At 44.8% G+C, this 22714-nt stretch overlaps 1 protein-coding gene across 1 annotated transcript; it reads left to right on the forward strand.

Annotated features, from left to right (window-relative positions):
* The first annotated feature begins 2490 nt into the window (after window positions 1-2490).
* Window positions 2491-13168, forward strand: TNIP2 (TNFAIP3 interacting protein 2). Its single transcript, XM_084626777.1, has 6 exons — window positions 2491-3476; window positions 7202-7504; window positions 10004-10093; window positions 10464-10745; window positions 11202-11321; window positions 11958-13168. Exons 1-6 carry the CDS (start codon window positions 2979-2981, stop codon window positions 12240-12242), a joined length of 1578 nt encoding a protein of 525 aa, XP_084482903.1. The 5' UTR covers window positions 2491-2978; the 3' UTR covers window positions 12243-13168.
* The last annotated feature ends 9546 nt before the right edge of the window (window positions 13169-22714 follow it).

The following is a 22714-nucleotide window of genomic DNA, read 5'->3' on the forward strand; positions in this document are numbered from 1 at the left end:
AATTTTTCATTGTCCCTGATCATAATGCAGTAGTGATATTCTCAATGGTATTGAATAGTTTCCCTTGGACAAAGTGAATTAAATATCAGACACACTGTAATGCTGTGTTTTGGGCAAATGCTTGGTATACAGTATCTACTAGTTACAGAATGTCTTCTGTGACCTTACATGTTGGCAATACTTGTATAGCTAGTTGTGCCAATAAAGTATTTTTAAACACCACTTTTCTAATGAAGCCCAAGCTCCTTCCTGTCATTCTTTGAGGCAATTGAATGATGCGATTCTGTTTTCATATAATGACTAACTTAAATCCCGTATGTCCCTTTTCACAGGGCCAAATGCCAAGGCTGTTGATTTTACTGAGGATATGTCTACACTACCGCTTATGTCAATATAACTTATGTTGCTCAGGGGTGTGAATAAGCCACCCACAGAGTGACATAAATTACACTGACCTAAGCGCTGGTGTGGACAGCTTCTCCTGCTGCTCGTTGGGGGTGGATTGATGGAAGAGCTCTCTCCCGTTGGCCTAGAGCGGCTACACTAGAGAGGTTACAGCGGCACAGTTGCACTAGTGCAGTGGTGCCACTGTAAGCTCTCTAGTGTAGCCATAGCTTTAGACTCACAAAGAGGTCAGTGATAATCTGGCACATTGTCAGGATTATGGAGCCATGCAGTCATGGCTTTACGGTTAAGGTTGGAGTTTCTCGGTGTTTGACAAAGGACTAGATAGGCTGCTTTTTTGGCTTGCATTAGATTTATCAGACCTGGTCCATACAGTTTGTTTATTGGCATAACTATTTCAGTTAAAAGTGTGGATTTTTTAATTTGAACTGATGTTCTATCAAGCAGCCCCTGAGCAGGGGCATATTTATACTGATCTAAAGGTGCCCTACCTACATCTTGTATGGCTATTCCCAGACAGGAAGGGGAATAAGCTATGGGGTAGCCAAACTGTGGCTCACCAGCCACATGTGGCTCTTTTACAGTTAAAGTGTGGATCGCAGAATCTCCCACGTCCCCCCATTCTTTGCCTACCAGAAGTGGGGCAGTTCGGGGCTTCTGCCCTACAGTGGAGCTAGGGGCTCCTGTCATGGACGACTAGTGCCTGCTAAGGGGATGGGGGCACAGTTTAAAGGTTTGGGCTAAGGTTGCCAACTTTCTAATTGCACAAACACCAACACCCTTGCCCTGCCCCTTCTCTGAGGCCCTCTCTCTCTCTCCCTCCCTCCCTCCCTCCCTCTGCAGCTCGCTCTCCCCTACCCTCACTCACTTTCAACAGGCTGGGGAAGGGATTCAGATTGTGGGAGGGGGCTCTGGGTTGTGGCAGGGTGCAGGAGGTGGTGCAGGGTGCGAGCTCTGGGAGTTTGAGTGTGGAAGGGGGCTCATGGCTGGGGCAGGGAGCTGGGATGCGGGAGGGGATGAGGCGTGCAGGCTCTGGCCAGGCACTTACCTTGAGAGGCTCCTGAAAGGAGCCAGCATGTCTGGCTCCTAGGCTCAGGGCAGCCAGGCAGCAATGCGTGCTGCCGCTGCCTGCAGGCACTGCCCCTGCAGCTCCCATTGGCTGGGAACACCCATTGGCTGCGGAGTCGGCACTTAGGGCAGGGGCAGAACGCAGAGACCCCCCTGGCCACCCCTGCGCCTAGGAGCCAGAGGGACATGCCAATCACATACCAGGGCAGGTAGGGAGCCTGCTTAGGCCCGCCCACCGGACTTTTAGCAGCCTATTAAAATCTCCCGGATTGCTTTCAGGGCGATCGAGGCTGATTCCGGTAGCAGGCCCACTGATGCACCGGTACAGTTACAGTGGTGCAATTTGTGCATGTGGATGAGCCATTTCATCAAGCTCCTGGCGTCCTCAATTCTTTCCGAAGACAGTTGTCATGTCACCGTGCCTGGGCGGGTCAGTAAACACTCACACATAGAATCATAGACTCATAGCATATCAGGGTTGGAAGGGACCTCAGGAGGTCATCTAGTCCAACCCCCTGCTCGAAGCAGGACCAATCCCCAATTTTTGCCGCAGATCCCAAATGGCCCCCTCAAGGATCGAGCTCACAACCCTGGGTTTATCAGGCCAATGCTGAAACCACTGAGCTATCGCCTCGCCCCCTCTCCCACTGTACTCTGTCCTAGCCAAGGGGCACCGTGTCAGCCACTGTCCAGGGCACACTGCGGGTCCCCACAGGGCTACGCTCCCCTGGGATTGCCAACCCTCCAGGATTGTCCTGGAGCCTCCGGGCAGGAAAGACTAATGGGCATGGATTATGTCACGTGGTACAACCTCCCGGAATACTGGCAACGCCGCGGTCTCCCGCGGGGCCAGGGTCGCCGTCCCCGAGAGCCAGCACCCCCTGGCGGGGCACAGCCAGCCCCGGCCGCCCCGCGCGGGCAGGGCACGAGCGCAGCCCCGAGAGCGCTGCCCCCTCCCCCAGCCACGCTCACTGCGCCGGCGCAGACTCGCCCCGCCCTCGCGCCTGCGCCCCAGGCCGGAGCCGGAAAGAGGCGCCGCCTGGCTGCTGAGCGGTCCCCGGGGAGCGGCCGGGAGCTGCCGCCTAGCGCCTGCTGCCGGGAAGCCCCGCCAGGAAATTCCCGGGGGCAGCTCCGGCTGGGACACCGCGGGCCTTACGCAAGCCCGGGCTGCCCCCTCCCCCCGGCTCCCAGAGCCCCGCGCGGGATCCCCGCGACACAGCTCAGCCCGCCCCTCCCCCCCCCGGGGCTCGCTCCGCTCCCTTCCCCCGCTCGGGGGTTCCCCTCCTCCCGCGCGGGGCTGTGGGCCCCGCCCCCCGCGGGCGGCCCCTCCCCGCTGGCGGCGCCGAGCAGCCGCTGGCCGCCCGCCTGGCCGATAAGAGGCGTGGGGGCCGGGCCCAGCCAGCGCCGAAAGGCTCGTCTCTGCTCCCGGGCGGCGGCGAGGAGAAGGCTGAAGGGAGCGGCACGGACAGCCGCGCGGCCCCTCGCCTGGCCCCGCGTGGATTTCTATGCAGCTGGCGGGGTTCTGGCTCACCGCGCTGGAGGAAGAGACGGGGCCGCGGGGTGGTCGGCGCTCTCTTTCCCCCGCCATGTGCTCGGTGAACGAGGACAGCAGCACGGACCCGCTGGTAGCCCGGTGCAGGCAGCTGGAGGAGACCGTGGAGGCGCTGCACCTGGAGAACAAGAGCTTAAAGAGCAAAGCGCCCCGCTACAAAGCCCTCTGCAGCCTGTATCATGAGGCCGGGCAGCAGCTGAAGCACCTTCAACTGCAGCTCTCCGCCAAGGAGGCGATGATCGGGGAGCTGAGGGCGAGCGTGGCCAAGTACCAGGCTGCCCAGTTGGGAGCCGCACAGGAAGAGGAGCAACAGCCGCCGCCAGCTGGGGGAAAGTTTGTTGGACCTGCAAAATCTCTAGTGGAAAGTTTAATAGATCAGGTTGGCCAAATGAAGCAGCAGCTTAAAGACAGCGAGAGAATTTCAGCGCAGAAGGTTGAAACTTTGACCCAGGTAAAAACACAGATGTACCAAAATAGCACTTGTATTTACAGAGAAGAGTGCCTTCCCCTAGCAGTCCTATGCAAAGGGCTGAGCTCGAGTCTGTCTTCAAAAAGTTGCACACTTGTGAGCCAGGACAGCATTTAACCCCACTTAATACGAAAAAGTGTTATTTTAAGCCTTTTTTTTTTTTAAGAGAAGGGTAGGATTTTCAACCATTAGTACCTAAAGCTAAACACCCTATTTGAAAGGGGCTGGGGTGCCATGATGATGTGTGGTATTAAAAAAATAAATAAATAAAACCCTTAGTTTAGGTCACTAATTTAGATGCCTAAATATTGATTTAGGACCCTAACTTTAGATGCTCTAGTATGGAAAATTTGGTTTAGGTGACTTGTCCAAGGTGTCGCAGCAAGCTGGTGAAGAGGCTTGGTTAGAGCCCAGAAGTCAAGTTTGCCAAACCCTCTGCAACCACTAGGTAACCTGTCGTCTTCAAATACTTTCAAGATAGCACTATTTATTATAACCAAAGTATAATCACCATGCACTTCAGGGCAGTGATTGAATTGTGGGAACATGTTAATTAAAAAGTAGTTGCAGAGACTATGAAATCTACTGGCATTTTTAAATGTAATCTAAATGGTATTTTTCATGCTATCAGGATGAGATTTACAGCTAGCACACTAGCTAGTATACATCTTTATATAATCTCACTAGTTTGCACAAGTAGAGTGGAAGAGATTATTGGAAAAGATGAGCTAAAATAAATTTATTGCAAGCAATTATTTTTTCACTCCATAACAAAAATCCACAGTGCCAATATTTCTTGATTAAAAGGCATTTAAATGGGATTTTTTAGTTCTTCCCTTTTTCCCCTTCGTGTATCTGCTTCTTGAACTGTTCATCAGCACATCTGTACACCAGACCTAGCATTTCAGTTGTAACCATTGCAACTAGTTGGCAATTCGGGGGGGGGGGGGAATCTCAATTTTCCTCCTTTCTAGTTAAAAACATCTTTCTAACTCTGGAAGAAGTGTTTTTACTGTTTGTTTATTGAAATTAAATTGTTTAAAATCTTTCTCTTTGTAATGAAGCAGTCTGGTGTCTGTGAGGGGAGTTCCAAATGAGAAAATATTGGAAACTGAAACAAGTAGTCTTGTGACAAAGTAATCTCTTGACATAATGCGGGTACAAGAATGTTTCTCAAATGGAACACTTCTCTTTAGACCGGTTCAGGCTTTGAGACTTGTAATAAAACATGATCTCACTGTTTTATACAGTGCGCAGCTTGGGATGTGTCGAGGTATTTACACCTCTGTCAGCACTCCGCTGTTTGACTACCTTGTGAGGCAGGTTGATTAATGTCTTATGCCATAAACTACCCAGGAAGTGCAACACCAGCCAACAAAGCATAGCTAGAAGTAGCCTTTTGTTCTTCAAATGGATTTTTAAGCCTGTCAAATCCTTTTAAAACATTCAGTATCCATATTGGGTTTGATATAGTTGTGGGTTTGTTCTGAATCCCAAACAGTGTATCCTTTCTCTTAAGTGCTCAAAGGCACCAGTCTACAGTATGTACATGGCAGCATTTCATTTTCTAATTACTGTAGTTAACATTTAAAATAAGCACTTTCTGTTGCAGCTTTAAAACTGCACTAGTCAATATAAGCTTTGATTTTTAGAAATGAACATTTTAAACACAATTTATTATGAGACTCTCCTGAGGTAACCCAGTGTCACTGTTGACAAGCTAAAGGTCAAGATAATGCCCTTATACAGGTTTTTACGCAGGGGGCTTGGAAACTTAGTTTATGCTCTGCTTTTCTATTGTATTCTTCCATTGGAGGACCAAGATTTGATCTCCTGAGGAACTGGCAGGGATATTGCATTACAACCTTCCCCACCCCTTCACCTCCAAAAAACGGGACAGATTTTGCAAGATGGACTGTGGCTTTTGCCTCCATAACCTCCTGTCTACCCTGGGATCCAGGGCAACTTGTGGGCATGTCTGTACTGTGTGTGGGAGTGAACCTCCCAGCCCAGGTCCACCGGTAGCAGGGCTTGTACCAGCACTTTAAAAATAGCTGCATAGAGGGCACTTTGAAGTTGTGGCTTGGGCTCTGAAATGAAGCCAAGCCCACACCACTCCCTAGGCTTCAGAGCCTGCCTTGCAACTTGAAAGCACTGTCTAGGCAGCTGGTTTTTTTTTTTTTAGAGCACTAGCCTGATTTCCACCCCCATGGCCCACATCTGGGCTGGGAGGCTCACTCCTGCTTGCTCCAAAATACCATATAGACAAACTAAAAGACTCTGGGGGAGCTATGTTTCATATGCTTTCTTTACAGCTGTTGTCCTCCAATCTTTCACCCCCTAACAGTTTAAATGGGAACAATAGAAGTTAGTGCTCACTGGGTCAGTGTTAATATACTCCAAATTTCATTTACAATTTGAGTACATGATGATGCCAGAGATTGGCTGCCGTCTAGACCCCAACAAATCCCAGTCCCATCAAACCATTCACAGAGGGGCTTCCATTTGTTAAGCGAGGTAATGTTACAGAGCTTCCAATTCCATGAAACTTTATTGGTACAACAAGATATACAAGCATTGCCAAAGTTAAGAAAATGCAGATCCCTCAGATATTTGTGAGGCAGATATAACCACCCCAGGATAGAGTTACGCATTCTGTGTGGGGTTTCAACCAGCAGGAGAGTGAATTTGTGTGGGGGGTGGAGGGTGAGAAAACCTGGATTTGTGCTGGAAATGGCCCAACCTGATGATCACTTTAGATAAGGTATTACCAGCAGGACAGTGGGGTGGGAGGAGGTATTGTTTCATATTCTCTGTGTGTATATAAAGTCTGCTGCAGTTTCCACGGTATGCATCCGATGAAGTGAGCTGTAGCTCATGAAAGCTCATGCTCAAATAAATTGGTTAGTCTCCAAGGTGCCACAAGTACTCCTTTTCTTTTTGCAAAGACAGACTAACACGGCTGTTACTCTGAAACCTGTGTGGGGTTTGTTTCTCTGTCATTACTGTTTGTTCCTGATCAAGTTACTATGTAGAGTGATACTATCTTTGCTGTCTCTCAGAATCAGGCATACTATTTGCTTTGATGAAATTTATGGTCCCTAATAGTTTAAGGAAATTATTTTCTACCACCTTATAATTTGGGACACTGGAGTAGAAAAGCCAAACAGAGGTCTTTCATTGCACCCTAAAAGTGGTCAGGACACTACAAGCTGGCTATGCTGCCTGCATCAGAAGCTTAAGTTATAGTGCATAAAATTGCATCCTTGTATAAGTATGTTTTTGAGAAAGTGGGATAACTGCCCCAATTACATATTTTTTTTTTAAAAAAGTCTGGAGTGATTGTCCTGAAATATCAAGTAAGAGGTTGGAAACAATCTGCAGTTGATAATGTATTGGCAAGTCCTTTTCTGCATACCAACTATTTTCTGACCTAGGATATGTGCATAAGCATATGTTCATGAAAATGTAAAATGAAAACTGGAAAAGACATTGTAGACCAACACCACATTCAAGAAATTTGATGAAAAGTGACTTTATATGAGTGGTCTTATTTAATGGTGGTAACATATGGTACTAATGACATTCCTGAAGAGTGGACTTAAGTTATTCTTAAACAATGATGAGAAAATTCACTTTTATAAATCTCTTGGCTTTTGAGTTCATTTTATGTTCTCAAATATATCAACTTTACCCCCAACATCTAGGAAGTGCAGAAGCTGAATCGGCAGTTAGAAGACAAAGACAGAGATATACAGCAGATAATAAACCAGCCACAGTATGAAAGAGAGAGAGAAATCTTACGACTCCAGAGAAGCTTGGCAGAGAGAGAGAGAGTCCAGGCTACAAGTGAAGTACTATGTCGTTCACTCACCGATGAAACTCACCAACTTCAACGTAAATTGGCATCCACAGCAGAAATGTGTCAGCAGCTGGCAAAATGTCTAGAAGAAAAGAGAAAAGACAGAGGGCATTTGGAGGAGCATATTCCTATGGAAAGATCCAATCAGGTACACTTAATACATTTTGTGTATACAGTGTGAATAATTTGGAGGGAGGGATGTTACATTGTAAGCAACTGTTAATACAATAGCTCTAAGTTATTTCTTACTTTCCCCAATCACTTCAGCTACAGTGAAGAGAAAAGGAGAATCTTCTCACAAAACCTTAACTGTTGGTATTCATTGAGAGATGGAGCTGGTTTTGATCATGTCATGTACATCTTGGCCATCCCTCATCTATCTCTAGTAGTCAGAGCCTCTTTTGGTAGGAGGTGCCATAAGCATTCTTTCCCAAAGTATGATTATTATATATTTACACACATTATTCAGTAAACCAGTGGCGGCTAGAGCAGAGCACTAGAGGGTGCTGTGCTGTTGGGGGTGACATCCCTTTGACGAGAGACAAAAATGAGGCCCTTGGGGTATGTCTATGCCAGGGGTTCTCAAACTTCCTTGCACCACAACCCACTTCTGATAACAAAAATTACTACAAGGGGGGTGTGTGTGTGCGCGTGCACGCTAAGCTCGAGCCCCACTGCCCTGTGGAGGGAAGCCAAAGCTTGAGCCGCATTGTCCTGGGCGGGGAAGCCGAAGCCCAAGGGCTTCAGCCCCAGGTCGGGGGCCTGTAACCTGAGCCCTGCCACCCAGGGCTGAAGCTGTAGGGCTTTGGCTTCAGTCCTGGGCAGTGGGACTTGGGCTTTGACTTCAGCCCCAGTCCCCAGCAAGTCTAACGCCAGCCGTGGTGACCCCATTACAATTGGATCGCAACCCACTTTGGGGTCCTGACCCAGAGTTTGAGAACCACTGGTCTGTGCAATTAAGCACCTGTGGCAGGCCCATGCCAGCTGACACTCATGGGGTGCACGCTAAAGGGCTGTTTGTTTGGGCTTGAGCTGGAGGTTGCAAGATGGAAGGATCTCAGAGCTCTAGAGGCCGCTATTGCTTACTCTGCTCTGTGAGCCCAGGTCAGCTGCCATTGGCCAGCTGCAGGTGTCTAATTGCAGGGTAGATGTGTCCTTGGACCACAAAAGTCAAGTTGGCTTAAATATCATAAGATTTTAAAAGAATTTGCTTTTTTTTTTTCCTGATTTGTTGAGCCTTAGTGTGTGTGATCATTTTCAATTCAAAATTCATCCCTGCACACACAATGTAAGCCTTACTCTTGCTGTTAGGTTATGGAAGAAGATTCCTCTCTCGGGGAAGGATTAAAACACTGGCCAGGGAACCAGGAAATGCATCCAATTCCTTGCTCTGTCAGACTTCTATGTGGCTGTGGACAAATTATTTCATTTATGACTTATTTTCTACCTAAAGTGGAGATAATATAATTTCCCTGCCACAAAGCCTTGTTCAGGTAAATGCCTTAGTGTTTGGCAGGTGCGTAGATACTACGGTGATAGCCAAGAAATACCTACCAAGAATCCGCACCTCACTGGTGGCTGTCTGACTTCAGTTTCATTGAAAGCCTTGGGAGATGGCAGTATTAAATAATGGTAAAAATTTGCAAGAGAAACCCTACTGTTCCCAAAATGAGGAACTACTTAAACAACAACTGTTGTTTCATGACAGTATCATGAGTTGGCAACTCTTGATAATTTAAGATATTATAACCCCCATAAGAAATAGGGTATTAAAACCAGATACTGTGGTGACATTCCGTTAATTTTGTTCATGAAGATTCTTCTTGAAGTTTAAAGCAGATGAAAGTACTGCTCATTTCTTGTCCTGAGCTGCTGTTACTGGATCTTTTAAAAGAGCTGCGAGTTTCAGTGATCCCTGTGCAGAGTTTAAATTTGTAAAGTGCATTGGGAGCCTTTGGGATGAAAGATGATCTTGTTATGTAAAATATTACTGCGTGAATAGACAGAGGCTGACTTAGATGGAAAGAAAAGCAGATTGTTTAATGGGACTTGAAATTTTCAGCAATGTGATGTTTTATGTGTAACTGAAATATCCATCTCTAAGTAATAAGTTTTCAGTCTAATAACTAGCTTACCTTGTACAGTGGGGACTTCCCTGTCAAAGAGAAATTCAGATATGATTCCTAGTTCATTCTAGGGAATTTTTTTTCAAAAATGTTTTTTTACTCATGTACTTTGGGTTTTTTGGGTTTTTTTTTAACAGATGACATTTCTTAAAGTCCAAAGGCATGTAATTAAATCAAAAGTTTAAAACTTCTGGTCAAAAATTCATCAAGCAGCTTTATTATTTTTTGTTCTCATTTGCTTAAAGTCATAGCAAGCCAAAATGAATGAGTGTTTGTGGCTGCTGGTTGTTTTATGGTTTTTCAGGTGGGCTATTCTCCCTTACATTAAAGCAAATTTAATTTCTTTGCTTAAAAAACGTTTACCAACAACTGATCTTACAATGAGCTAATCTAAAAACATGTTTGAATAGCTTAGGGAAGAAAAATGGAGGATGTTTGTGCTATTTTTAAAATAAAGCTGTGAATGTCTTCCAGGTTTGTGCGGTTTTTTTAATCAAAGTAACACTTACTTTGTCTGACAGCTACAATTTTCAGAGAATAAAACTTCACTCCAAACAATTATTTGCCAGCTACAGGAGGAAAATCGGAAGTTACAACAAAAAGTGTTTCATGTAAGTACATTTTTAGTTTGTAGAATAGGATTTGATTATACATTTTGAACTACAGTAAATTCCCACTAACAAACCCTAATTTAATTTAACCCTAATGGTACCTTTATGCAGACCCTGAATAGTCTCCATAAAAAATATTAGCTAGCATGTAATCTTTGTTCCCTTGGCAAATACAAATCCTCAATACATAGCCTAGCTGCCCCATTGACTCAAAGAAATAGTGTCAGAATGCAACGTGTTTAAGAATTCTGTTTCTGCCCTAACACCACATTAAAACCACTCACCTTAATCCTTCTCTGAAAGTTTTTGCTTGCAACACTTTGTTTTAAGGTGTATAACTTTATTTTTGACTTTTCTGTTGCTTTCTCAGGTGGAAGACTTAAATACAAAATGGCAGGCATATGATGCTAGTAGAGAGGAATATGTGAAACGACTCCACCTGCAGCTGAAAGAACTGAAGTCTCAACCCGAACAACAGCAAGGCATTATACCACTGAAAAGAAATTCAGAGCTGATGCAGAAGGAGATTTCTCGGTTGAACAAATTACTGGAAGAAAAAATGAATGAATGCATTAAAGTAAAGCGAGAGTTAGAGGATGCGAAGAAGGCTAGAGATGGAGATAGTGAACTTGTACAAATGCTGGAGCAACAGGTCATTAAATCTACTCTTCGATCAGAATTGCTTGATTTAGGAATTAAGATTTTCTCAGAAAAAGATGGGAAAACAAGTTCACTGAATTTTTCACTTTTTTTAAACAGTTGATTTTTCTGATTTTGGCACTTGGACATAGGGTGGCTGTACCGATTGCAAAGGTGGCAACAGTACAAAGGGGCGCACACACAAGTTCAAGTAAAATGCAGTACTGGAGGAATTCTGTGATAGCTTTATTTTCCTCCAACACAAAATATCAGGATTTTTGTAAATTCCATATATCTAGTTAAGTGCAGACATACTGTAGAAAAGAATACCTGCATTCTGAACCAATGTTACGGAGTATTAATTTAAATATTAGAGATGGGAGAATGTATAATTCTTTTACCAACTATGACCTCTGCTACCTCACCACTCTCAGTAAATGGCTAAAATATTTCAATGATTCATTTTCAGGTCCTTGTTTACAAGGATGATTTCACATCTGAAAGAGCGGATCGAGAGCGTGCACAAAGTAAAATACAGGAGCTTCAGGCAGAAGTTTCATGTCTACAGCACCAGCTAATCAGGAGACAGGTAAAGAAATCTAGAAAGGCAAGATATTAAACCAAGTTGTTTTCATTAATAAGGGAAACTCAAGCTGAAAATCAGACGCACCCCAAGGAAACAAGAATAACTCCAAAACATACCAATAAATCATGGACAGATTTGTTCAATATCTTAAATTCAGAGGTGTCAAAGTTGTAACTGCTAAAAATCCCATACCTGTATTTCAGAACTTCAGTTCTAGAGGAATTAGGAGTTGTCTTCTATTTATATAACGCTTCCTATTAGTCCCAGTGTCTTTTCTGCGTTGAATCAGCAGAACTGGAAATAGTATTTCTTCTCATGGATTTAGACACTGTACCAGTTCAGTACAAACAGGGAATAGGTAGAACTCGCTTGTTTTTTTAATTTCAGTTATTTGTTGCACATGCTATACTTGACTCCCAATCACTTATTTTATGTAGGTTTTATGATTGTTTGGAACTTAATCAACTTTCAGTTGCTGGCTCTGATTGCTTTGAGTTTCAGCTAAAAATCTTTGTGAAGTATGCATTGGCTTTGGTCCGCCTTATCAAAATGTCATTACTAGCATTTTAGATTAACCCTTTTGGGCTCAAAATTGGATTTTTGATACTGATTTTTTTTTTAATGATTTTAATTTCCTAGGAATCAAGAGAGACAGCTGGTCATGTTAGAGTTCACACTGGGAACCAAAATCATCGTGTGTATGTACAGACAAATGTTGAACATCTACTGGGCAACAGCCAAGTCCAGTCAGGCGTGAGGAGAACAGGTTCACAATCTGAACAAGCTGCTACACGCACAGACAGTGGGAGTTCAGGATCAGAGAGAAGAGGACAGGGTGAACTTCAGTGTCCTCATTGCATGAGGTTCTTCAATGATGAACTCAGTGATGAATTTCTCAGACATGTTGCTGAATGTTGTCAATAATCTGACCTGAGAAGTGCAATCAAATATCAAATCAACCACTACTTGATACTGAGAAAACAGCACTTTGAGATGTATACTACAGTACCAATTAATGTTGGTTATATTTTTAATATTTATCATCCAGTGTGGATGTTTGGACTGACTTATCTAAGCATAAATTCAGTGTTTAGTATCAGCATTGAATCTCTCTAATTTGAGGACATCTTACTGAAAAGTTAATTGGTTACTAATCTACAATAAGTAAGGGCAAAAATGAAATAATTCATTTTAAATGGCCATAATGTGGGATGTTAGGAACCAACAGGATAAGAAACGTCTACCTCTTACTTCATTCCACCACCTGTTGGACTGCACAAGAGACTTCAACATAAATCCAGCCATTTTGCAAAGAATGGAAATACACAAATTACACTCACATTTGTTGGAGTGTTAACAAATGCAAATCTGCTGCAAGCCAAAAGTTCTGAAGAGCACAAAAGTTGTGGATGGGCTCAGAGCACAGACAGATTTACAAGCAAAAGTCTATGATTCTCTATAAATATTCAGATTGCCACAAGTACAGAGATTGTAACTGGATTTGAAATCTGTATACCTTCCTTTTCATAGATATAGCCATATAGAGAAGAGTGGCAAAAGTGGTAAGGTAGGAGGGAAAAAAGCTTCACTGTGCCGTCTCTGGGGTACAGTTGAATAGAGGCATCTCATTTGCCACTACCTTGAGTCTTAGAATGAAATCAGTCATGTCTGTCTGACAGAGCTTTTATAAATCACTTGCATTGAATGTGAGGAAAACGTTAAGATACCAGTTACTCTGATCAAAACCCTCTTTTTGCACTGAAACACATTGCATGGGGATTATATTTATTTTTTTCTTCTGTGCTAGAAAGTGACTGTAAATATGTGAATACAGATTGTATACAAATTTAAAATTTGTCAGTTATTTTTATAATAAAATGGTGGTGTAGTTGCTTTATGGGGTTAGTAATATTTCAGTGAAAAAGAGTCTAAATGCAGCTGGACTCAATTTCTGGCTGACGGTTACAGCTTCAAATAAGAGTTGCCACATTACTTTAGACATAAGCTGCTGTTACATGAAATAGATTCCTTATCACATACTATTTTCAAATAGTAAGTGCTAAGTTATTGCACTGAGAGGAAGGATGAGCCTGGGGATAAGGTGCTAGTTTAGGAACTAGGTTGTCTCCCAAGTTCAATTCCTGCCATGCCACAGACTGAGGAACTTGCACAAGTTACTTACCTCCTCTGTGCTTCAGCTTCCTATCTGTAAAAGAGGGAAAATAGCACTTCCCTACCTCACAGGGCTCTTGAGAATAAATAGTAAAGAATGTGAGGTGCTCAACTACTGTGGCAGTGGGGGCCATATAAGTACCTAACAGATACATACAGCTCAGGCTTGGAAAAAATGTACCTCACCATGACAAATCTGGAGTCTAAGTGAAGTGAGTAGGTGAAAAACCCTGCACCACCATGCTGTCTCTAAATTAAAGGAACAACACTCTGTACTGTATAGTGTATACTTTGCATATCACTTATCCTAGCTTCACTTCATTCCTCCCTTTTCATCCCCATTTCCTTTAACAAGTCAGGGTCCAGCTTTTCTGACATTTTCTCCTTTCTGTAGTATACTTATCCCCCTTGTCCTGTCTCTCTCCTTCCCTCCCCAATCCTATTAACTGCTGTCATGTGCCCATTGCAGCACTTGGAAATACTAGGTATCTCCTAAGTAGACAACTAGTGATAAGAGACTGAAGGGAAGGAGACTCTGTTCACATGAGATGCTGGTGCAGGGCCCCCCCTGTCACTACCCAGTCAGTGAGGTGGTTTCACAGTCAAACACACACTGGGCTGTTTCTTTCACCAAGGTATGTATTTATTCTCTTACATAGTAATACCATGCACTGTGGGCTTACAGAAAGCACAGGTTTCCCTGCAGCCCTCACTCCTCAGCCTGGGCTTACCCTGTGAGCTTCCTCTTAATCTGCCCTTGTTTCCTCCCCTTATATTCTCCCAATTACCTTGTTAGACCAGGGATTGCCACCCAGGTGCTCACAATCCTTCCAAAAGAAAGTGTATAATTGGCGTCAGCTAGGCCTGCAGCCTTCTTCAGGCTGCTGCAATGGCAGTGATTGTTAAATGAAAATATTTATAGACTAATAGATCAGTCTACAACTGTAAACTTATTCAAATGAAAAGTTTTATTTGGAGATCAGAGATATCTGAGTTTAAGAAAACAATACGTGTTTTGAGTTCTGTTTTAGTTCTGCAGCAAACCACACTGAATTAAATTGATCAAAGCATAAATCTACCAAATACTTTTTTCCTGTCCTTCCGTCCACCAAAATAAACCCTGATTATTTATCGAGAAAAATTAATATTTTTTCCACCAATTTTCACCTCTTATTACTACCCCACCACCAATAAATTCCCAGGAAAAATTAACTAAAATAAAAACAGAAAACAAAGGGCCCTAGGCATAGGTCATTGCACCAGTCACTTCCGACAAGTCTACCTGAATTGTCTCTCTTGGGCCACAATTTCAAGATCTCTCTCCTCTGACTTACCTTGCCCCTGGTTTGGGACTGGCAGGGTGGGTTTGCCCACGAAGGCTTCCATGTCAGGACCCTCCTCTTTTTCTCTCCCTCTTCTTCCAACTGGTTCTTTACCCTGTGTCTTGTACAGGGATTATTTCTCCTGGGCATCAGTTGAGCTTCCATCTTCCTTATCCTCTAGGTATCCCTGCTCCATCATTCCCTGCTTCACTGCTGCTTGCATTTTTCTCTCCCTCTCCCATAAGTCTTCCAGTGTGAAACCTCTTTCTGAGCTTGTTTCCTTATGTCTAGGGTTGTCACACACTGGACCTGGAGGACTCCCTGGAAAGCCTATGGACAGCATGAGCTTTTCACACAGACCTTCCCCTACTGTCTACCCTTTTTACATAAGGGGAATGGGGTCCAGTCAGTTCCTAACATTACTGAGTAGGGCACTACTAGGTTACTACCACTACTTGCTGCCACCTAAACGTCCCTTCTACTTCCAAGGGGATAATGGTCACAGTTTAAGTGATCTTTTCCCCATGTATACAATAGATCATCATCACTGCTCCCTTCTGTCACCACTGCAGCCTAACCAAGGCGCTCTGTACAAGGGAACAGCTGCCACTGAATCTTCAATGCTCCTTGTCATTCTGCAGCCTCTAATCCGAATCGTCCTGATCCCTGGTCCCCCTTTTACATCTGTCCACCTAGAGAACTCTGTGTACCCACAGTTCATGTAAGGGCAGTTTCTTCATGTGTCCTTTGCCCAGGAACAGGTACCAGACTAGAGCTGGGGCACCCTTGTTTGGCCCCCATAATATTAGGCTTTGCTGCATAAGGGTCTTCAAGCTTCTTTCCTTCACCCTTGGTCATCGGGGTATGGAGCTCTTGCTGTGGCAAGTCCACCTCCACCTACTCCTCTGTTAATTTCACTGCTGCCTCTAACAATTTTGGCTAGTGCCTCTGTTAGGGTTCCTTCCCCACTTTGAACTTTAGGATACAGATGTGGGGACCCGCATGAAAGACCCCCTAAACTTATTTCTACCAGTTTAGGTTAAAACTTCCCCAAGGCACAAAGTCTTGGCCCTTGGATTAGGTAAACGCTGCCACCACCAAGTGATTTAACAAAGTATCAGGGAAAGGACTACTTGGAGTTCCTACTCCCCCCTAATATTCCCCCAATCCCCTCACACCCTCTTTCCTAGGGAGGCTTGAGAATAAACAAGATAAACACAAACCAGCCTTGGATTTTTAAGACCCAAAAACCCCAGAGTCTTAAAAAACAGAACTTTATTAGAAGAACAAAAAAAGATAAGAACAACTCTAAGATCAGAATGGAAGATAATCTTACAGGCAGTCAGATTCAAAACATAGAGAATCCCTCTAGGCAAAACCTTAACAAAAAGACACAAAAACAGGAATATACATTCCATTCAGCACAGCTTATTTTATCCGCCATTTAAACAAAACAGAATCTAACGCATATCTAGCTAGATTACTTACTAAGTTCTAAGACTCCATTCCTGTTCTGTTCCCAGCAAAAGCCTCACACAGACAGAGAGAGCCTTTGTTTCTCCAGCTTTGAAAGTATTTTGTCTCCTCATTGGTCATTTTGGTCAGGTGCCAGCGAGGTTATCCTAGCTTCTTAACCCTTTACAGGTGAAAGGGTTTTTCAAGGTGTTTACCCTTCCCTTTATATTGATGACACGCCCCCCAAATCACAGATAGGGTGAAATGCTGGCTGTGATTTCTTCCTGGAGCTCTAGGAGAAAACAGAGTTAATAAGACACATGTACCTCTAAATATACTACGAAGTACATAAAGACTAACAATATTTTCCACATCTCAAGGATGATTTTAACCAGTTGATTCTGGGAAACTTTCACGGGAGAGTGCATCAGCCACTTTGTTAGAAGCTCCTGAGATGTGTTGGATGTCAAAATCAAAATCTTGGAGAGCTAAACTCCACCGAATAAGTCTTTTGTTATTTCCCGAGGCGGTATGAAGCCACTGTAGCGCAGCATGGTCGGTTTGCAGGTGGAATGCCGTCCCCAAACATATGGGCGTAGCTTTTCCAGAGCGTAGACAATGGTATTCTTTTTCACTGACTGACCAGTTGCTTTCCCTCTCAGACAGCTTCTTGCTGAGAAACACTACAGGGTGGAATTCTTGATCCGGTCCTTCCTTCATTAAAACTGCTCCCACACCACACTTGGACGCGTCTGTGGTTACTAGGAACGGTTTGTCAAAGTCTGGGGCCCTTAGTACAGGGTCAGACATGAGTGTCGCTTTAAGCTGGTTAAAGGCCTTCTGACACTCTTTGGTCCACTGAACGGCATTTGGCTGTTTCTTTTTGGTTAGGTCTGTCAGTGGGGCAGCGATTTGGCTGTATTGCCTGTAATAAACTGCCAAGCCTAAGAAGGATTGAACCTGTTTCTTTGATTTTGGGACAGGCCACTTTTGGATAGCATCCACTTTGGCCTGTAGGGGGTTGATAGTTCCTTGATCCACCTGGTGTCCAACGTAAGTCATTCTGTTTAGGCCTATTTGATACTCCTTAGCCTTAACAGTTAGCCCTGCCTCCCTTATGCGCTCAAAGACTTTTAGTAGATGTTCCAGGTGTTCTGCCTAGGAATCCGAAAATATGGCCACATCGTCAAGGTAGGCGACTGCATATTCTCCTAATCCCGCTAGGAGACCATCTACAAGTCTTTGGAAGGTGGCGGGTGCATTCCGCAGCCCGAAAGGGAGTACATTAAATTCATACAGCCCGACGTGTGGTGAAGGCTGACCTTTCCTTGGTGGATTCATCAAGCGGTACCTGCCAGTACCCCTTGGTTAAGTCCAAGGTAGAGATGAACTGGGCCCGTCCCAGTTTCTCTAATAGATCATCTATGTGTGGCATTGGATAGTTGTCTGGGCGAGTTACAGCATTTAGCTTATGGTAGTCCACGCAAAAATGTATCTGCCCATCTGGTTTGGGAACTAGAACCACTGGAGATGCCCATGCACTGCCAGAGGGTTGGATTACCCCCAGCTGTAACATATCCTGGATCTCCTGTTCTATAGCAGTTTTAGCTTGAGGAGACACCCGGTAAGGTTGGACTTTAATTGGGTGAGCATTACCTGTGTCAATGGAGTGGTATGCCCGTTCAGTCAGTCCTGGGGTGGCTGAGAACGTCAGCACGTAGCGAGTGCACAGCTCCTTGATCTGCTGTCGCTGCATATGCCCAAGGGCCATGTAGAGGTTCACCTCTTCCACGCCACCAGCACTTTTCCCTTTGTAGTAGACGCTGAGTGGCCTGAAGGTGTCATCTCCTCCCTGGGTTGTAAACTGACAAACCTTTAATTCTCTGGAATAAAAGGGCTTTAGAGAATTAATATGGTACACCTTAGGCTTTTGGTTGGAGGTGGGGAATGCTACGAGATAATTAACAGCTCCCAGGCGCTCCTGGACCATGAATGGCCCTTCCCACGATGCTTCCATTTTATGGGCCTGGAGCGCCTTTAAGACCATGACCTGGTTCCCTACTTTGAAGGAACGCTCTCTGGCGTGTTTATCATACCAGGCTTTTTGCTCTTTTTGAGCATCCTGTAGGTTTTCTTTAGCAAGGGCTAGAGAGGTTCGGAGGGTGTTTTGTAGGTTGGTTACAAAGTCCAGAATGTTAGTTCCTGGAGAAGGTGTAAATCCCTCCCATTGCTGCTTCACCAACTGGAATGGCCCCTTAACCTCATGGCCATATACAAGTTCAAATGGTGAAAACCCTAAACTGGGATGTGGTACAGCTCTGTAGGCAAAAAGGAACCTGCTGCAACACTAGGTCCCAATCATTGGAGTGCTCATTTACGAATTTATGTATCATGGCCCCCAAAGTTCCATTAAACTTCTCCACCACGCCATTTGTTTGATGGTGGTAAGAAGTTGCGACCAAGTGATTTACCCCATGAGCTTCCCAAAGGCTTTCCATAGTTCCTGGTAGGAAATTAGTTCCTGCATCTGTGAGGATGTCGGAGGGCCAACCTACCCTGGCAAAAATGTCTGCTAGTGCCTGGCACACACTTTTAGCCCTGGTGTTGCTTAGAGCTACTGCTTCCACTTATCGGGTGGCAAAATCCATGAAAGTCAGTATGTACTGCTTTCCTCTGGGTGTCTTTTTCAGAAAAGGACCCAGAATATCCACAGCTACTCGCTGAAATGGAACTTCAATGATGGGGAGTGGCTGGAGAGGGGCTTTGACCTGGTCTTGGGGTTTTCCCACTCTTTGGCATACCTCACAAGACTGGACATAGGTAGAAACATCCTTGCCCATTCCCTCCCAGTGGAATGACCTCCGCAATTGGTCTTTGGTCCTGTTCACCCCAGCATGGCCACTAGGATGATCGTGGGCCAAGCTCAAGAGCTTGACCCGGTACTTAGTTGGAACTACCAACTGCCTCTAAGGATGCCAGTCTTCCTGGTGTCCACCAGAAAGAGTTTCCTTGTATAAAAGTCCTCTTTCTACAACAAACCTGGATTGATTAGAAGAGCTGAGAGGCGTTGGGTTGATCCAGGCTGCCGTCCAATCTCTTTGGAGGCTTTCATCTGCTTCCTGTTTGGTCTGGAACTGTTCCCTTGATGCTGGAGACATCAGTTCCTCATTGGATTGTGGACCTAGGCTTGGTCCCTCTGAAAGCGATGTAGGTGATGGGGCTGTTTCCATTGACTGGGAACCGCTTTCCACTGGTGCACTATGTTGGGGTTCAGACTCTGGCTGAGCCTCTTCTGTAGGGTTATCAGCTGCTGCCAGTTCCGGTTCTGGGACTGACTCTGTCTGGGTCTCTGGGACGGGATCCACTACTGCCATTGCAGACGTTGGCATGGGGTCCGGGTCCATCACCTCTGACCGGCTTCTGGTAGAAGTTTCCAGAACAGAACTAGGCATGACGGCTTGTTTAGCTTGGCTGCAGGTGACCATTCCCACCCTCATGGCTAGCTTCACATGATTGGCCAAGTCTTCCCCCAACAGCATGGGGATGGAATAATCATCATAGACTGCAAAAGTCCACATTCCTGACCAGCCCTTGTACTGGACAGGCAACTTGGCTGTAGGCAAATTGAAAGAGTTTGACTTGAAAGGTTGAATTGTCACTTGGATCTCTGGGTTGATTAAATTAGGGTCCACTAAGGAAGCATGGATAGCCGACACTTGTGCTCCCATGTCCCTCCACGCGGTGACCTTCTTCAAGCCCACACTCACAGTTTCCCTCCGCTCCAAGAGTATCTGAGAGGTATCTGGGCCTAAGGACCTCTGGGGTGATTCCGGTGCAATGAACTGTAATCTGTTGGGGTTCTTGGGGCAGTTGGCCTTTACATGCCCCGGCTTGTTACATTTAAAACATCGTCCAGCTGACAGGTCACTGGGGCGAGGTGGGTTGCTGGAGGACGGTGTGGTGGGACAATAAGGTGGCTGGAGGGTTCCTTGGGGGGTAGTTGGGGCCTTGGGCTGCCCCCGGTAGCAGGGTGTGGTCTAAGGTTGTCCCTTCTGGTATCCGGTCCAACTACGACCAGTTTTCTTCTTCTCTGCCACCTCCACCCATTTGGCTCCAATCTCCCCCACCTCGATTACAGTTTTGGGCTTCCCATCTAGGATGTATCTTTCTATTTCCTCAGGAACACCCTCTAAGAACTGCTCCATTTGCATTAGGAAGGGCAAATCTTCTGGAGATTTAACACTTGCTCCTGATATCCAGGCATCCCAATTTTTCACAATGTGGTAGGCATGTCAGGTAAATGACATGTCTGGTTTCCACCTTAGGGCTCTGAACCTCCGACAGGAATGCTCGGGTGTTAGCCCCATTCTGACTCTCACCTTGGTTTTAAACAGTTCATACTTGTTCATGTGTTCCTTAGGCATTTCATCTGCCACCTCAGCTAAAGGTCCACTGAGCTGCAGCCTCAGCTCTACCATGTATTGGTCTATAGAGATGCTGTACCCAAGGCAGGCCCTTTCAAAGTTTTCTAAGAAGGCCTCAGTATCATCGCCTGCCTTGTAGGTGGGGAACTTTCTGGGATGGGGAGTGGTACCTGGAGAAGGATTGCTAGGGTTTGTTGGTATATTCTGCTGAGCCTTTGCCTTCTCCTCCAGTTCTTTGTCCCTTGCCTCCATAGCTCTCCTGTGGGCAGCCTCTTGGTTCTTTTCTACCTCCATAGCTCTCCTGGGGGCAGCCTCTTGGTTCTTTTCTACCTCCATAGCTCTCCTGTGGGCAGCTTCTAGGGCTTTTTCTGCCTCTTTTGCTGCCTCCAGTCTGGTTAACTCCAATTTGCGTTGTGTCTTGGTTTCTGTCATGTTTGCCTCTCTGTTTTTAACTAACTTTACACCCGAGAGTTAGAAATAAAACAAACAAAAAACTTGGCTTGTAAAAATTTTGCTGTGCTGTAACTGGATACCTATGTCCTCTGATCGTGATTGTCAGCCTATAGAAAAATCCTTTAAAAAAAAACAACAAAAAAAAAAAACCTAACACCTTTGTCTCCAGGCAAATAGACAGAAAATCCCTCTCATTGCTCTTAGGTAAAAAAAAAAAAAAATACTTCAGGTCTGTGAAGACTTGTGAATTTCCCTGCAGGAGGTTAACTACCCTGCCTTTAGGTAGAGAAAACTCCAGCTCAAAAAAGACAATTCCCTTTTGTCTCTGCTCTGGCCCCAAAGCAGAGACAAAACAAACCAAAAACAAAATAAAACTAACTGCTTTCAGCTTAAAACCTGCTTTCCAGCAGCCCAAAGGAAAAAAAAATTCCTTTTAAAATCTGTGCTTCTGGTTCAAAAAATCTCAAATTGATCTCAAAATGATTTCAAGTTAATCCCACCTCTGCCACCATGTCAAGGTTCCTTCCCCACTCCGAACTCTAGGGTACGGATGTCGGGACCTGCATGAAAACCCCCCTAAGCTTATTTTTACCAGCTTAGGTTAAAACTTCCCCAAGGTACAAACTATTTTACCTTTTGCCCTTGGACTTTATTGCTGCCTCCACCAAGTGTCTAACAAATATATAACAGGGAAAGAGCCCACTTGGAAACGTCTTTCCCTCCCAGAATCCTCCCCAAACCCTACACCCCCTTTCCTGGGGAAGGCTTGATAAAAAATCCTCACCAATTTGCATAGGTGAACACAGACCCAAACCCTTGGATTTTAAGAACAATGAAAAAGCAATCAGGTTCTTAAAAGAAGAATTTTAATTAAAGAAAAAGTAAAAGAATCACCTCTGTAAAATCAGGATGGTAAATACCTTACAGGGTAATCAGATTCAAAATATAGAGAATCCCTCTAGGCAAAACCTTAAGTTACAAAAAGACACAAAAACAGGAATATCCATCCCATTCAACACAGCTTATTTTATCCGCCATTGAAACAAAACAGAATCTAACGCATATCTAGCTAGATTACTTACTAAGTTCTAAGACTCCATTCCTGTTCTGTTCCTGGCAAAAACCTCACACAGACAGAGAGAGCCTTTGTTTCTCTCCCCCTCCAACTTTGAAAGTATCTTGTCTCCTCATTTTGGTCAAGTGCCAGCGAGGTTATCCTAGCTTCTTAACCCTTTACAGGTGAAAGGGTTTTTCCTCTGGCCAGGAGGGATTTTAAAGGTGTTTACCCTTCCCTTTATATTTATGACAATGATCCAGGGCATTTGAAGCCCTGTGCACTGACTTTTCCTCCCTGAATAAAATGCCATGTACTGCTCTGTTCACTGAGTTTGAACTGCCTTGCTGAAGCACTGTCACACCCTATCCCCTTACCACACTCCTCCAACTTTTCTCACTCCATCCTACCCCAAAATGGTCCAGAAGCAAGACAGCTATAAATCAATAAAAAAAACGAGTCCGGTGGCACCGTAAAGACTAACAGATTAGTCTGTTAGTTTTTAAGGTGCCACCG

This window comes from Lepidochelys olivacea (genome assembly GCF_965140295.1).
Source record: "Lepidochelys olivacea isolate rLepOli2 genome assembly, chromosome: 4".
Taxonomy (NCBI): Eukaryota; Metazoa; Chordata; order Testudines; family Cheloniidae; genus Lepidochelys; species Lepidochelys olivacea.

Bases quoted from the DNA above. Each gene is read 5' to 3' on its own strand.
- TNIP2 (XM_084626777.1), top strand. From the start codon at position 2,979: ATGCAGCTGGCGGGGTTCTGGCTCACCGCGCTGGAGGAAGAGACGGGG. The intron at 10,094-10,463 runs GTAAGTACATTT...TTGCTTTCTCAG, and splicing joins TACAACAAAAAGTGTTTCAT to GTGGAAGACTTAAATACAAA. The intron at 10,746-11,201 runs GTCATTAAATCT...ATTCATTTTCAG, and splicing joins TACAAATGCTGGAGCAACAG to GTCCTTGTTTACAAGGATGA.